The sequence below is a fragment of the Poecilia reticulata genome, linkage group LG17 (assembly GCF_000633615.1).
Source record: "Poecilia reticulata strain Guanapo linkage group LG17, Guppy_female_1.0+MT, whole genome shotgun sequence".
In the NCBI taxonomy this organism is placed as follows: domain Eukaryota; kingdom Metazoa; phylum Chordata; class Actinopteri; order Cyprinodontiformes; family Poeciliidae; genus Poecilia; species Poecilia reticulata.
The window spans coordinates 25,943,428-25,958,607 of NC_024347.1; the positions used below are offsets into that span (position 1 = coordinate 25,943,428).

The 15,180-nt window shown below is 37.1% G+C and overlaps 1 protein-coding gene and 2 long non-coding RNA genes across 3 annotated transcripts in view; 2 read left to right on the forward strand and 1 right to left on the reverse strand.

Moving 5' to 3' along the window:
* LOC103479850 (von Willebrand factor C domain-containing protein 2-like) overlaps positions 1 to 3,067 on the forward strand; it is an 8,144-nt gene extending 5,077 nt beyond the window's left edge. The window contains exon 3 of the mRNA XM_008434530.2: positions 68 to 3,067. Coding sequence (XP_008432752.1) covers positions 68 to 258 — 191 coding nt within the window. The 3' untranslated portion in view covers positions 259 to 3,067. The remainder of the gene's footprint in view (positions 1 to 67) is intronic.
* A 569-nt stretch (positions 3,068 to 3,636) lies between these two features.
* On the forward strand, positions 3,637 to 5,915 carry LOC108167105 (uncharacterized). Its single transcript, XR_001777505.1, has 2 exons — positions 3,637 to 5,262; positions 5,528 to 5,915. It is a non-coding gene; the product is annotated as an uncharacterized LOC108167105 (long non-coding RNA).
* Positions 5,916 to 8,310: 2,395 nt separating this feature from the next.
* LOC103479851 (uncharacterized) lies at positions 8,311 to 12,098 on the reverse strand. Its single transcript, XR_536001.2, has 2 exons — positions 9,310 to 12,098; positions 8,311 to 9,214 (listed from the first exon to the last, which is right to left on the reverse strand). It is a non-coding gene; the product is annotated as an uncharacterized LOC103479851 (long non-coding RNA).
* Positions 12,099 to 15,180: the final 3,082 nt, after the last annotated feature.

The window sequence follows — 15,180 nt, forward strand, 5'->3', positions numbered from 1 at the left end:
AGAAAAAGTTAGGTACAACACTAAGTTTAAATCTTTCAATTTCCACGCTTTTTGCTTTTCTGTCCAGGTCCCAACTGTTATACTGATGCATCCCGCAGCCAAGTGATAGCTGCAGGAGAGCCTGTGTGGGTGGACTCCTGCACCAAGTGTCGCTGTCATGACGGCCAGGACGCCGGCTACTGGGAGGGAAATCGCCTTGCCACTTGTTCCCGCCTCAAAAACTGCACACCTCAGCAGCCGCCCACCCCAATTCAGTGATTCTTCACGCGACCACCATATATTTTAAAATGTGTGATCTTCACAGTTTGTCCTTAGGTCTTTTATTGCTGAAGATGTTATACATCCACCCAAGGAAGGAGAATCTGCAAACGTGATAGGGGTAACTCACCAACACTTGAATGTAACACAAAAAAGAAAAGTCAATAAAATTTGGAACCATGTAAGAAACGGTGCGACKTCATCCCACAACTCTGTTCACTAACGTAGCAACTTTATCTCAAAACACGGGGATTAAAAATTGTACTTTGTACTCCTACTTTTTTAATCTAGCTCCATTTATGTTATATTTTTGCATTTTAAAAATGTTGCTTAGATGTTGAGAAGGTTTTTAAGGAGAAACAGGAAGAGCTTTAGGATCTCTTGGTCCTGAAATTACCAGAAAATTATAGATAGATTTAAGTGTTAGCATAAACAGCTGATAAATAAGACAACTAGTGACAGACTTGTCACAAGCTGATGCTGTTTTACACTTCATGCACAGCTGTGATGAATAGTAAATAGGAAATAATTAACGAGAGTATAACATTAGATGAGATTTGTTGGCATGTTATTTAAATGCTGTTTTTAAATGTATGCTGCTTGGGCACGCACATGGTGTAGGAAGGTAGTATTGATTCTTCAGTACTAAGATACAGCAAATATACAGTTTTCAGTGACTTGTCAGAAAGTCTTTAGTTTATTTTAACATAAAGATGTTGTATTGTTTTAAATTTTGCAAGACTTACTCCAGGAACTTAATTATAATTTATGGAAGAAAACAAAGCTTTTTAGCTAAGTTGATCTAATAAAAAAAAGTAAAGTCTGAAACCTACTCCATTATTGTGAAATAATAGTGAATAACACTCAACTAAGTAAGTGGTTTTTTTCACTGTATTGTCAAGAATGTAATTGGAACAATGATTGAAATTTGTATGAACCCTGCTTCTAGTACTGGGATCAGTAGTCTGTTTCCTGATGCAACTTTTTTCTCACATCACAACCTCAGTGCATTGGTTTTACACTGTAAGTCAAAATAAACTATTAGTTTGTTTTATTTTTCATTTTAGTTTTTTCTTTAGCTTCTATTTAATTTTATTACTTTTCTTTGTGAAAACCTTTCATTAAGAAGCCTACTCTTGTAAGACACTTTTGTTACTGCCCTAAATGCTTTTTGTTGTTTGTGCTGTTATGACCACAAACACTGTATTTTACTGCGATTTCTTTAAAGACAAATAAACATAGTGCATAGTTGTGCAATGGAAAGTACGTAAAAAACACAAATACATCATGGATTTATATTCAGCCCTTCTGAGTCAAAACTTTGTACAACCAACTGATCAGCTACAGAATGACTGTACAGCAACATACAAGAAAGCAAACTATAATAATAATAATTATTATTATAACAATATAATAATTATATTAAATGAACAGAAAAAATCCTCCTGTTCACTTCAGCCCAGATGTGAAAACTAGCATTACTTTAAAGAATCAGGAAGCACACCAACATACAATCTTTACCATCAGATTTATTAATTGTATAGAAAAAGTAGGTTTGATATGACATAATGCATTCTATATAAGATATAACATTTTCAACATTCAACGTACAAAAAAGCCATAGGTACAGTAAAGTTTTAGAAACGCCTCCAGGCCTGAAGATCTTGTTGACTGTTAGCAGTTGAAGAGCAAAGAGTGCATCTGAAGATTGATTCAAACACCGTCACCACCAGAAGTGTGATACAGCTGTTTGATTCTCAAGCAGAGGCCACAAATACATTTTTTTGCTAAATACGTTGGTTACTGGTCTTGGTGAGGCATGGTACAGTTTATACACACTGGGGCCTTCTTTCCAGCTGCAGTTGAAACCAGAAGTTTACATACACAAAATAAAAAGACAAATACACTTTTTTTTTCTCACTATCTGAAGTTAATTCAGATCAAATTCCTGTTGTTTTAGTTCAATTAGAAGTACTAATTACAACTCATTTGTGCCCTCAACTTCCTGGCTGTTGTCTTGAAATGTTTATGTGAATATTTTCACGTAATGTTTGTTTCCTGTGATGGCATTGATTTTACATTGATTTTATGAAGGGCAGCAGTTCCTCCTGCACCAAAACAGCCCCACAGCATCATGCTGCCACCCCCATACTTCACAGGTGGGATGGTGGCATGTAAACCAGAGAAGGTTTACATGCCTCCCCTTCTTTCCTCCAGATTTTAACGATTGTCATTATGGTCAAACAGTTTAGTTCTATGACATTTTTCCATAAAATAAAAGTTCCTGTCAGCATTTGTAAATTTCAATCTGTTTTTTATGTCCCTCTTGGAATAAAGCTTGTAATTTTACTGCTCTTCCTACAYGACTTCCTTCCTTGGCCGTTTTTTTGTGGCTTTTCCATTGTGTCAAACAAGCAGTATATTCTAGGCATCGCCTTAATATATTCACGAGTGAACTTCCAATTTACTGAAATGTGTTTTTTAACCCACCACAAGTTTCCAAAGCCTGGGCCTTCCCTCATTGTTTAAAGAGATAGTAATTTTCTGTACGTAAATTCTGATTTTGTTAAATGACAATATTAAATTAGTTTCTGATATCTCTCATTATTCTGGCATTTATCAAATAGAAATCATTTTGGTAAGTCTAACTGACCTAAAACAAGATAAGTCTGGTCTGATTTAACTTCAGGTAGTGAGAAAAAAAAAAAAGGTGTTTGTGTCTTTTGTCCAGTYAGTGTAAGTAAACTTATTGTCTCCACTGCACATATCTAACATCCTACAATTAATCCAATCAAAGTTTCAGGTGGTGTATCAGACTCATACTCGGTTTGTTTTAAGATGGCATTGAAACAATTTTTTTGTAAATTTTGCAGAAGAATGGGTTTTTGGTTGTAATTTGGCATGAGTRTGTGCTGTGGTTTTYACAGCGTTCCTAAAAAAACGTTGAGTTTTTTTTTACCATGAGATGGAAGTCAGAAAGTACTGGACTGATGCTGCATTTGACTTTTACCTTAAAAATCAGAATTTCTGAGTTGCACATCCTAAAATAAATGGCATGGCTCTAAAAATCTAAATTCCAGCTTGATAACTGGAGGTCTCTGAGCGCTCCCAAGTTCATATTCAACATGACTGCTGAATTTTAACTTGTGAGTGCTCAGTTGGAATGACTAAAATCATTTGAATGAATGCCAGGATAACAAGAGAGAGAATTATTTTTCTTCAAAGTCAGAAGCTTACTGGCACTGAGGTTAGCGTCCTTTAAAAATTTGGGGTGTGGAGGGAAGCTCAGTTGATGTAATACCTCTGTAATCTTCTAAAAGGATATTTCACAACAGTTGAGTAAATTGGAGGCACATCTGTGAATGTAATTTAATAAAGCACTGCTTCCCCAGCAAAATCATCAGAAAATAAGCAGAAACATCAGGGAGATGATTGTGGAACTACCAGAAGTTTTGTTCATCCATGAAATGTTTATCTGTTTACCATATATATATATATATATGTATATATATATATACATATATATATGCAAGTATGAATAGCATGGAAATGTCCAGCAATCACGCTACTTAAAAAAGGAGACAGTTTGGCTATAATGACCATAGTTACATCTGGATGAAAAAAAGAGATTTGTAAGCTTGAGAGCACCCTCTYAACTTTAGCTCCAGGAGGGACTGGTGCACTTCACAAAATCGATGGAGAAATTAGTAAAGCAACATCTCTATACATAAGCCAAGAAGTTAGAATGTGGGCGCAAATCTTCCAAAGGGACAAGAAACATAGGCATACTGCTAATTTAGTAAAAGTTGACTTATGTGTAACAAAAGTCAGTTTTTCAGTAGCGATCTCAAAGCCCTGACATCAGTCCCATAGAAAATCAAACTGAAATGGTGTGTTTTAGAACGACAGCCAACAAACTCGTCTCAGTTTGGACCAAAATGCCAGGAAATTACTTTCAGAAGCTTGTGAAAGGTTATCTGATATGTTTGACATACCRTTTAAAAGAATCATRTAAAACACTAAGGACATACATAAACTTCCAACTCTGAAGAAAATAACAAAAGCTTTCATAACTATTTTCTTTCTCATTAATCTGGCATTTCTTGAACAGAAACAATTTTGGTAATCTTAATTTACTTAAAATGTAAAAGTTCAATCTGATTTCATGTCAGGCATAGTGAAAAAAAAAAAGTTTCTTTTTTTCCGCTGTTTTTTTTTTGTTGAATTTTTATAGTGTGTGTGTAAATACACCAAAATGGAATAGCTTCAATTTGTGAAAATGCTTGAAGGCATGAAACAGAGGCCTGGTCATTACACARAAWATTTAGCAACCGACTGATTTTTCAACTTGCAACAAGAAAAAGTAAAACTAGGGTGTAACGTCTGCCACGAGTCAAATGTATTAATCAGAATTTGTACTCAAACAGGAATTATCAAGTTCCAAGTTACAAAAACTCAACAAAATGACTGCAGAAGTTGTAGGTCTCTGCTCCTACTTCAACATCCAATATGGCCACCTTATGTGTAAAACTTGGTCAAAGACACARGAATAAAATATTTGTAACACAACAAACCAGTGGGACAAATAGTGCTGTTGGACTATTTGTTTACATATTTAAATACATAAAACTTCAGATAAAATGTTATCACCTTGCACTGCCAACAGTAGGCCAGGCACTGATCGTACCAATTAGCTTGGCCCATCGCTTTCTTGATTTGCAGCTCCAACAAACTCAGATGTGATGTCTATCTCAGATCTAAGGTCCAAAGCAAAGCAAACCCAGTGTAACTTTAATCAGGATTGCAGCCAGTTGGGCAAGGACAGGTTGTTGCAATCAAACWATATCAAAATTTCAAATTGCTAAAAATKTTCAGTTACACCATTCCTACAGTTTCAAAACTTTTCAATGAGATGGCAGAGAAAGTAGCAGAGTGACCTCAGTTTTCTTTGGCTGTAGCTCCTTCCTCACATGTTGCTGCCCACTGCAGTTCAGCTTTTGCAAGGTAGATNCTATCTCAGATCTAAGGTCCAAAGCAAAGCAAACCCAGTGTAACTTTAATCAGGATTGCAGCCAGTTGGGCAAGGACAGGTTGTTGCAATCAAACTATATCAAAATTTCAAATTGCTAAAAATGTTCAGTTACACCATTCCTACAGTTTCAAAACTTTTCAATGAGATGGCAGAGAAAGTAGCAGAGTGACCTCAGTTTTCTTTGGCTGTAGCTCCTTCCTCACATGTTGCTGCCCACTGCAGTTCAGCTTTTGCAAGGTAGATGAATTTGTAATTTTATGGCTCTTTGAAGAGTAAGCAGATACATTTTGAGACCAGTTCTTGACAATTGGAGTTGTTTTTTTTATCCAGTTGTGTGGTGTTTTATAATGCATATTTATTATTTTTTGTGTTATTAAGCATATATACACCTAACCAAAACTTGCAATACTAAGATTGCACCAAATGTCATTGCACTTAATGTTTATAATGGGATTTAAGACTTTAGGGTTTTAAAAATATGAATAATGTGACCTTGAAGTCACCAAACTTTAAAAGCTTTCTGCCTTTGCTGTAGTGCCCCTTTAAGACCATGAGAAAAAAAAACTATGCAATTGCTGCACTCTCATTATCAGCATTTATAACCACAAAAAAACAACAAAAAATGTAATCTGTTTTACAAACTGACCCCCTAAAAATGCTATGACCTCCCATCCTTAATAATGACTATAAAGCAGAGCATGCAACAGATGTGAACTGATGTGTAATACTGCTGTAAACAGTTTCAATAAGGAAACACGTTGACCACTTGTAGTCAGAAAAGAGAAAAGCACCAGAAATACGACTAATCAGACGGAAAAAAAAAAGAGCCATAATCCAGGCAAGAAGGAGCCAAATGGACAGTGAAGAGAGAAGGAGGAAACAGGTGGGGGGGTTAGAAAGACTCACAAGTGGGGATGTGTGCTGAGAAGCAGTGATTAGAGACAAAATAAAGATACAGACAAAGAGCTCCTGTCGATATCTGTTGAAAGAAGAAGCACTCTTCCTGTGAAGCCCAGATGTGCCTGAAGTGGGTCCATCACAAAGCACAACAGTGAGCCACCGATACAATACAGCCCAGACTGGCAGAGTAAGAATGGAAAGGCAGCGAGAAGGGAGATAATACATAAAAAAGGCAGATGGTGTGAATGAGTGTGTTTTATGTGTGTGTGTGCGTGTGTGTGTGTGTGTGTGTGTGTGTGTGTGTCTGAAAAGAGGAGCAATTATATCGTCCACCATTCAGGCTTGAGGCGAGGAGCCAAGCAGACTGAAACCTATTTTGCCTCAAGGCTGACCAAAAAGGTGAAATCATTTTCGCTAAATCATAACAGTTAAGGGAATTCACTTCAACCTCTTCAGTTTAGATTTTCTCAGACACTTTCTTTTTTTCTCCCAGGTCTGACCTTTGAATTAGTACATATTATTTCTCAAGGCATTAGTTTGGAGGTGTGGGCATTAATAGACAAAAAAGAAAGGCGAGAAAAATTAAAAACATAAAAGGAAGAAGAGCAATGTCTCGGAGACAAAGCTGTCCAAGGCTATGAAGTGTTGATGGAGGAGCAAATTAAATATTGTGTCTACCTGGTTCAACTTATGTTACTGAATGTTATGAAGCATCTTTACAGGACAAACTGCATCGACRGACGTGATTCAGCAGAACAAGATATGAATATTTGATTATTATGGCTGATATTCAAATGTGGGAACAAAATCCATAAAAGTCAGACAGAATTCTCAGCTGGTTTAAACAGTGGCTTGCAAATGTACACAAACCCATYGAACTTTTYAATGAGGTTGAACCCACAAACTTTAATGTTCTTTATTGAGATTTTATGTGATAAACCAAAACTTTTTATTTTTGCATAAAAAATCTGAAATGTTGACTATGTTTGGTCCCACTTCCAAATGTTCAAAAGTCTTTTGGGTCATCTGGAAGGTCAACCTCCAATCGACTCTTTTTCAATCTCCAGTTTTCACTTTGTTATGTCTGTTGAAGAGACGTATTCCCACAGAAARCTGTTGCCACCACCATGCTTCACAATAGACATGGTGTAATCAGGATTAGAGTGTTTTACAATGCAGCTCTAATCTGACTGGAGAACCCTCTGCCACACTGTGTCTCCTACATGACTTGAGACGAACATTAAATGAGATCAAGACGGTTTCTTTCAGCAATATCTTTTGTTTTGCAGCTTGTTCTTAATGGCCAAATTCAGAGTGCTCATAGTTGTCTTGTCAATAGATTCTTCGACTTGAATAGAGTCTCTAAAGCGTCAAGGACCACTAAATGACTTCTCTGATTAGTTCTCTCCTCAGCCAGCTGGTCAGATAGACAGCCATGTCTCAGCTTTGCTATTATACAATACTCAATCCTTKTTAAACTTCTCCACAACTGACCTGTCTGCTGTGTTCCTTGAATTTCATTACTTATTTTTCCACTAATGTCCTTCAAGAAAAACCTTAAGTCTTCAAACAACAGCTACATTTATACTGAGATATAAAATTACGCAGGTGATTAATAATTTGATTACTTGTAAAGACTGGAGAAGATTTTTTAAGGGGTTTTCAACTGCACTCCACAGTTTTCCACAGTGAAGTGGGTTTTTTTGGTTTGCAAAAAAAAAACACTTCACACTTCTTGCACTTCACAAATATGCTTGAACTCTGTGTTGGTCCATCACATAAAATAATAATTTACATCAAGCTAGTGACAAAATATGGGAAGCATGAGTACGTTTGCAATGCTCTGTATATTACCAGAGAAGTTTTACGTTTCCTTTTGACAATTTACTCCATTTCGATATGTTTTCTAAATGACTTAATGCAAAAGATAGACACAAAAGTGACTCATAAACACCATATAGAGTTGATGATATTTGTTTAAAAAAGACYACATGGCTATACTGCAGGCTTAGAAAATAACCACAAGACTTAGTTTTCAACTAGTTCTGTCAGTGTAAAAGATTTGCAAGCCAATGTTTTTAGCCGCAATGCTACTTGACTGTAAAACATAACCTGACAGCTCAGGCTTCATGTTTATTTTGACAAAATTTGATGAGTTCAGAATGTTGAAGAAACCTTATAGCATATTGCACCTTATGAAMACGGGTTAGCCTGTTAAAACTGTAGTAAGGCTCAGAGACAAAAATAAAAGACAAAAGGAAAACTGGAACCCATAACCCGAGCTGTCAGTATGTTTTTCTTTTTTCACGTTTCGACGTACTTCCACCAGGCTGCACACTGAAGAAAACTTTTCAAATAACTGTATCTTTTCGTTACAAAATTCCAGTTCTGTTTTGAAGTTCAGAAATGTATAAAAGAAGAGAGAAAAAAAATGAGTCCTTCCCACCCCACCCCAGTTGTTCATTGCTGCTCTGTTTTCATGAGTCTTCTGCTGTAGATGCAGGCACGTTAAACATTCATAGACGTAYAGCAGAAGGTTTGAGTTTGGAGATTCAGACTGAAGACTCCCAGAGGGAAATGTCAACATGAAACAGTTCTGTGTCGAGACATGATGTCTTGGGGACAACAAAAACCATCTGAACCACCTGAACCACTGAATGTTCATGTTCCTGCAGGTAATCTGTTACCTGCAAAACGTCACTGCAAATGTTTGGTAATTTCATGCGTTTCTCAACAGGAAGCTGCATCCTGTTCATGTCGTCAAGCGTTGTGGTGAACCGAAGCTKGTTTTGAAATGGGACTGAGTTATTGTGTGTGCATCTCCAGAAAAGGGGCAAGGTGTTTTATAACAGCCATGTTTGGTGTTCCTGCCAATATGTTGCTGGATGCCCTCCAGTTTGCAGATGATAGTTCATGGAACGACACTTGAGTTTGACAACAACCTTCTGTCAGCTGCTGACATTCCTGCTCCGTTTCCAAAGGTTTTTAACGTCGCTGACTGTTACCGGGTGGCAGCTGGCATCCCTAGTGAAATCCAGTRAAAAATTGTCAAGCTGAAATCTCAAACAAGTAAACAGGGGAAAAAAGAGAAAGTCACATCATCCTTCTCTACTCCACACCTTCCTTTCTTCTCTCCCATCCGGGTAAAAGTGCATCAACTTTAGATCCTTCTCTCTTTTACTCTCTCTAGCCTTTGATGGGCCGAGGCGGAGGCTTGCCGATCTCCACTGAGATGTTTGTGTACATAGGATACTTCTTCACCTGAACCAGTTTGTAGGTCAAGGAGCTGATGCCATCCTTCTTCATTGTGTTCTTTGTGTTCTGTATTTTGTTGAATCTAAAAAGAGAGAGAGACGAGGAGACAACAAAACATAGATGTGATTCAGAGTGAGAAAAGAGAAGCAGTGCAAAGTTAAAAGCTTATTTCTCATGTTTTACTGTCAGGACCTCTCGGATTGGGGGATGGAGAGACTAAGTATTCATTCTGAATTGTCAATAAAATTTTTGGCCATTGATATAAGTCGTTACAGCTCTTTCCATTTGCTTAGTGTTTATTTTTTTTAAAGTAGGTAGTGTTATTTTTCAAAGGTACTGTGAATTTTTAGCTCAAATATCGAAATGGAAAGTTGCAGTTCACCTTGGTCACATCGTTTCTTGCAATGGTTTCCTGATTTTGTTTAGTTAAGTTTATGGCAGTTTGAACTGGGAACTGGAAAATCTAACTGCATTTTAACCAGAAAACACACCCTTAAAAAAAACATTTATCTCTATTTTTAATGGTTTCCATATTTTCCCATTTGAAGMAATTTAATTCATATTCACAGGTTCTATTGCAATGTTTGGGACCAATAGTTACTCTTTAATCATCTCTGTAGTTCACACAAATTGAACATCTAGAAGTAAAAAAAGAAGTTAAAAAAGTATTCAATTGAATGTCTTATGTGGAAGATATATATATTTTTTGCTGGCCAATCAGTTGGCCTGCCTGGATTTCCACTGGAYACTCCAGCTTCCTCCTATGCACTAAAAACATGCCTGTTAGGTGATGTGATTGCTCTAAATTGTGTTTAAGTCTGAATGCATGACTATGTTTGTCTGTGTTGCCTAGCGATGGACGGTTCACCTGTCCCGATAAAACCCAACCTCTTGCCAAATCAATGCTGGAGATAGAAAACCTATTTTACAAATATAAATAAAAACTGGTAAATGTGAGTTAAGCACGTAGTGAACATTTTTAAAGACAAAAAAAAAATCTAAGAACATCATCTGTAAAAAGAGCTCAAAGCAAAAGATAAACAGCATAAAAAAGCCAAACAGCAATAACTGAACTTTCCTGATTGCAAAGAACAGAAACCATGCTGACCAACAGGTGGTGCTGTGGTACTGAGATAGTAACTTAATGAGTTGCATTATCTCCTATATCCTGCTTTGGTTTTTCTGAATCATGCTGAACTCTCTTTCCTCATTGGCTGTGATTCAGTAGTTACATCAGAATCTGCTCTGAATTTGGGAATTAAAGCAGGAAAATAAGTCACACACTGTGTCAGATGGTTACAGTTCTTATGCTGAAGCTTGAATTTAGCRAATGAGGCAACCTTCTACATCAAACCCTAGTTCATAACACAAACYTACATGACATGTCTGTTTACAACACCATTGTTTTAAAATGTGTTGTTTTGGTTTTTTTTTTAATGAAAGAGCTGGCGTGTGCAAACATGAGCAGTTCCACATTCACTCTTCAAAAGAGAGCAGTGACTGACTCCAACAAAAGATGTCTCCCTAATGATATGCTTGGACGTACAAGTGGAGTTGACACTTCGGTTCGCCACGGACCGTTGAGTCCACAGATTCCTGTCAGAGCTGACTGCTGAAGCCCTTGCCCTCTTTCAGCTTTGCTTTCCCCTCTTGTTTTTGTATCCCTCAAATTAAATAATAAAAAAAAGCTCCTCTGGCCTGAATGGAGGCTGGAAAATCTTATAAAGCATCTTCCTTTTGAACATCACAACACAATAACATACAAATAGGATTACACTTGTGTTACTAACATTAGGGAGAGACACTTCTGTCCAAAAGGAGGGAGGATTAGGTTAAGTSAGAAGAGGGGATGAAGAGAAAGAGCATCATGTTTCAGCTTAAATGAAGCATGGAGGGTGTAGAGGAAAAAAAAAATGAAAGGCAGATAAGAGAGATAAATATATATCCAAGAGTGACAGATGGATGGAGATGCACTTTAAATCAAAAAAGGGGGATTAAAGGCAATAAACTTAATTCCTACATGAATATAGAGAATGCCCGAACCATAGCGTCTCACACACATTACTGTAGATTTAACTTCAAGGTTGTGGTTGTTTTATTCTACAAAGTTGGAGGGCGAGCCAAAGGCAGCCCACCTCGTATATCCATTAGCCTGATTTCCACAAGTTCTAATTGGGCTGAGTAAAGCTCTATTTTAATGCTGCTGGGGGTCTCACAGGGAAATGCTTCTTGTTTCAGATCTCAACAATAGAATGTAATGCCAGAAACTAAGGGATATTTTTACCATGTAATTTGTTGCTGCACATATCCTTGTTCTGGAAAAATGATCTTTAAGGAGCAGCTTAACAATAACTCTTTCGCTTGCTTCTTAATGAGGGCARCCACGGACAGTGTCTAACAGATTAATGTTGCCTTTGAATTTGAAGTGAAACCAAGGAGTAAACACATCCAGGGCATATTTTACCYTATAGTCGTCAGATTRGAAATATTACAACATGTCATGTAGTACTTGCCCCACTTTTAGAGTCCTTTTAATTTCAATAGAACTGATTGGTTTAAGTTTTTGCAGTGTTTATTAGAGTAAAATCCAATAAAAAAAACTGGAGAAAAGCCCATGATTATTCATACACCTTATGGTGTACAACTTAACTTTTCTTGGAAATTTTCYGGAAATAATATTTCACCCATTCAACCTTCATTTTTTTTTTTTTTTGGCAAATATGTAACTGTGGATATACTTAAGTAATTGGATTTAAAAAGCAGACAAGGACCAAACAAGAAAAAAAACCACATAGTTGACTACTATTTACTAATGCCTTGCTTTCACTGAGTGTTTCCCTCACCTGTTGGATGCTCTCTGGGTAGGCGGGGGTTAAACACACATGCATAATGTTGTGTCATGCTASTACAACAACAGTCATGATGCCAGTAGTTCCAAGCTAACCAAACTGTACCATTATTCGAGAAGGGAGCAGGAATGATGCAGTACAGGTTGTTCAACTCAACAATTGATATCAAATCACTGAGCTGTTCAGCTCAGTGGAAACGAGGCAATAGTTTATAATGATACTTTCAGTAAAATCAATGGGAATATACACTGCACAAATATATATATAAAAAAGAATCAGAGCTGTTTACAGGATTTGCTCAGATATAAGCAGTCTTCTTTATCCATTATTCCTCTGCTGATTGTTTTTGCAGCATCCTGTGTGCAAGAATAGTGAGTCTCTGCACATGGGGTTTGACTGCCGACCGTTCATACAGTATAGATACATTACACACAGAATTAAATATTTTAGGTGTTTCTTTGAACTTTGTTAATTCATCTAATGAAAAATCCAAATTCTGTTAGTCAGATATTTTGAACACTCCAGGATCAATTAAAAATGTACTTTATTACAGAAATCCTAGCCTACTGAAAAACACGTCCCTGTACTGTTCAGCACACACACTGAAGCGCCATTTTTCCAGGAATCACTGCATCAGRAAAGGAAATGATCAGCTTCTGACTTTGTGTTAAGTAAAGCAGGTTTTGTTACTATGAGGTTTCATCTCAGCAGTATAGCTGGATCCTCATGGCAGTATCAAATAGATTCCCTATGGGGTTCAGGTCCGGTAAGTTTGCTGGCTAATTAAGCACAGTGATAGGATGGTCATTAAAGTAAATATTGGCACTTTAGCAGTTTGGGCAGGTGCCAAGTCCTCCTGGAAAATTAAATCAGCATGCCCTTGGACTTGAGAAAACACAGTGGGGTTAACATCAGGAGATGCAGTAGCTGTGCAACTCACAAATAGCTTAACTCAAGGAATGTGACAGCTGTAGCCYAAGTCTTGGATAAATCTTTGCAGTGGCTCTTGAAGTACTTAAACCTTTCAGATCGTCTTTTTGTTCTGTGATCTAGAYGTGTTTATTACTCCTGAAAAATCCTGACACRAAATGGGGGGGTTGAAATGAACCCTGCAAAATTACACCTTTGTTCCACCGTTTCAGCTAGAAATGAACCCATAGCCTCTAYGAACWAGATGCACAGTGTGAAGAACATTGTATTATTGATTCCATATTTTCAGGAATATTAGCTGAAAGCACACAGGGCTCTGAATTCAGTCGCTTTGTATGATGTGCAAGGGGCAACTGACTCTAACCACAGTTCACATTCTTGTGAACATCCCACAAACTCTAGAAAGGACTTTGCTTCAACATCCCCTCAAAGCTCTAACTGTCACCGCCGTTTGTGTACTTTTTCAATAATGTGTCTGGATACAGCACTTCTTTATGAATTACCTCTCTGTGCTTATCCTCCTTGTATCGGTGGTTGTTTGCTGAACAAAGTCAACGGTCCTCCGCATGATTGTGTAACATGGTCAGATTTTTATTATTTTTTTTATTATACAAAATAAATGTAAACTTATTTTCAGCTTTAAAGTATATTACACTTTTTTGAGATGCATAATTTTGTGAGCCATTCTCATAAAAAAATAACAAATAAATAAAATAAAACAGAAAATATATCACCGAGTCCAACAAATCTACAAGTTTCACTTTTTGATTTAAATTACTGAAACAAATTGTCTTCTTAAGGACATTCTAATTTTTTGGAATCCACCTGCTAATGTAAAAAATATTCATCAGTGCTCAATAAAAATCGTCCACAATTAGTTGGGATTAGCCTTGAAGGGGAATATTTTAATTGGGGTTGTGGTCGGCMCAGCTGCAACAAGGAAAACAGTATTGGGCCAAATRTTTTGTTCTATTTTTTCTATTGTAAATAGAAATAGGTGTAAATAAGAGGGTTCACCTAATGTGCAGTTTATGCTTACTTCATTTTTCCTAGAAGGCAATTGTGTACAGGCATACATTTAAACTCAKWCATAAATTCAAATGCATACACCAACATACATTTCAGCCGCACTGTACCGGGATGATAACATATGAACTGAATATTGGACAATGTTTCCCTGCATCTCATTCAATTGTAATGCATGAGGCGAAGTTTGCCAGACGGCGTGTGTGTGTGTGTGTGTGCGCGCGTGCGGGGGTGTGTATGTGTGTGTATGCGTGCGTGTGTTAACACATGCTCCAGGCTGGTGATGAATGTCCCTCTTTCTTACCAATATCTCATTGCTATGCCTAACCAGAATCTCTGAGCGAGCTGAGAGAAAGGAGTCTTGTGTGAAAGATTGTGCACATTCAACTGAATGTGCAGTCATAGGTGCGTGCGAGATAGCAAACATCCATCTGGCAGTAGGCATAAAAGTATTCCTCTGTAAAAATTAGACATTACCCAGGTAGCCCAGATAACGTGTCTTAGAAGACTTTATAATTATTCTGAAGTGTAAAGAGGAAACCAAAAACTGGACCTGGAGACAAAGAAACAGAAAGTCAAGCTGAATTTATCAGCGAAGGGGGCATTTTTTCATAGAGGACATGTTAAATGAACAAGCATAAAATACAACATGACATTTCCTGTGAGGAATGCAGCTGCTGTTAACACACCTGTGCAGTTCCTGTCAATGTGTCAAAATGTTTGGTGTGGGAAAAAGAACTGTAGTGATGCAAAYCTCTTCAAGGACAATCTGAGCTGTTCTCCACTCCTTTTAAAGAAAAAAAGGAAATACTTTTCTTTTATTCAGCAAACAACCAAGCAGGTTTGTTATTGCTGTCAATGCGTTCAGGAAATAAAACTCACATAAAGGCCGTCACGCCAAATGCAAGCGTTGAATAAAATTCATAGTTT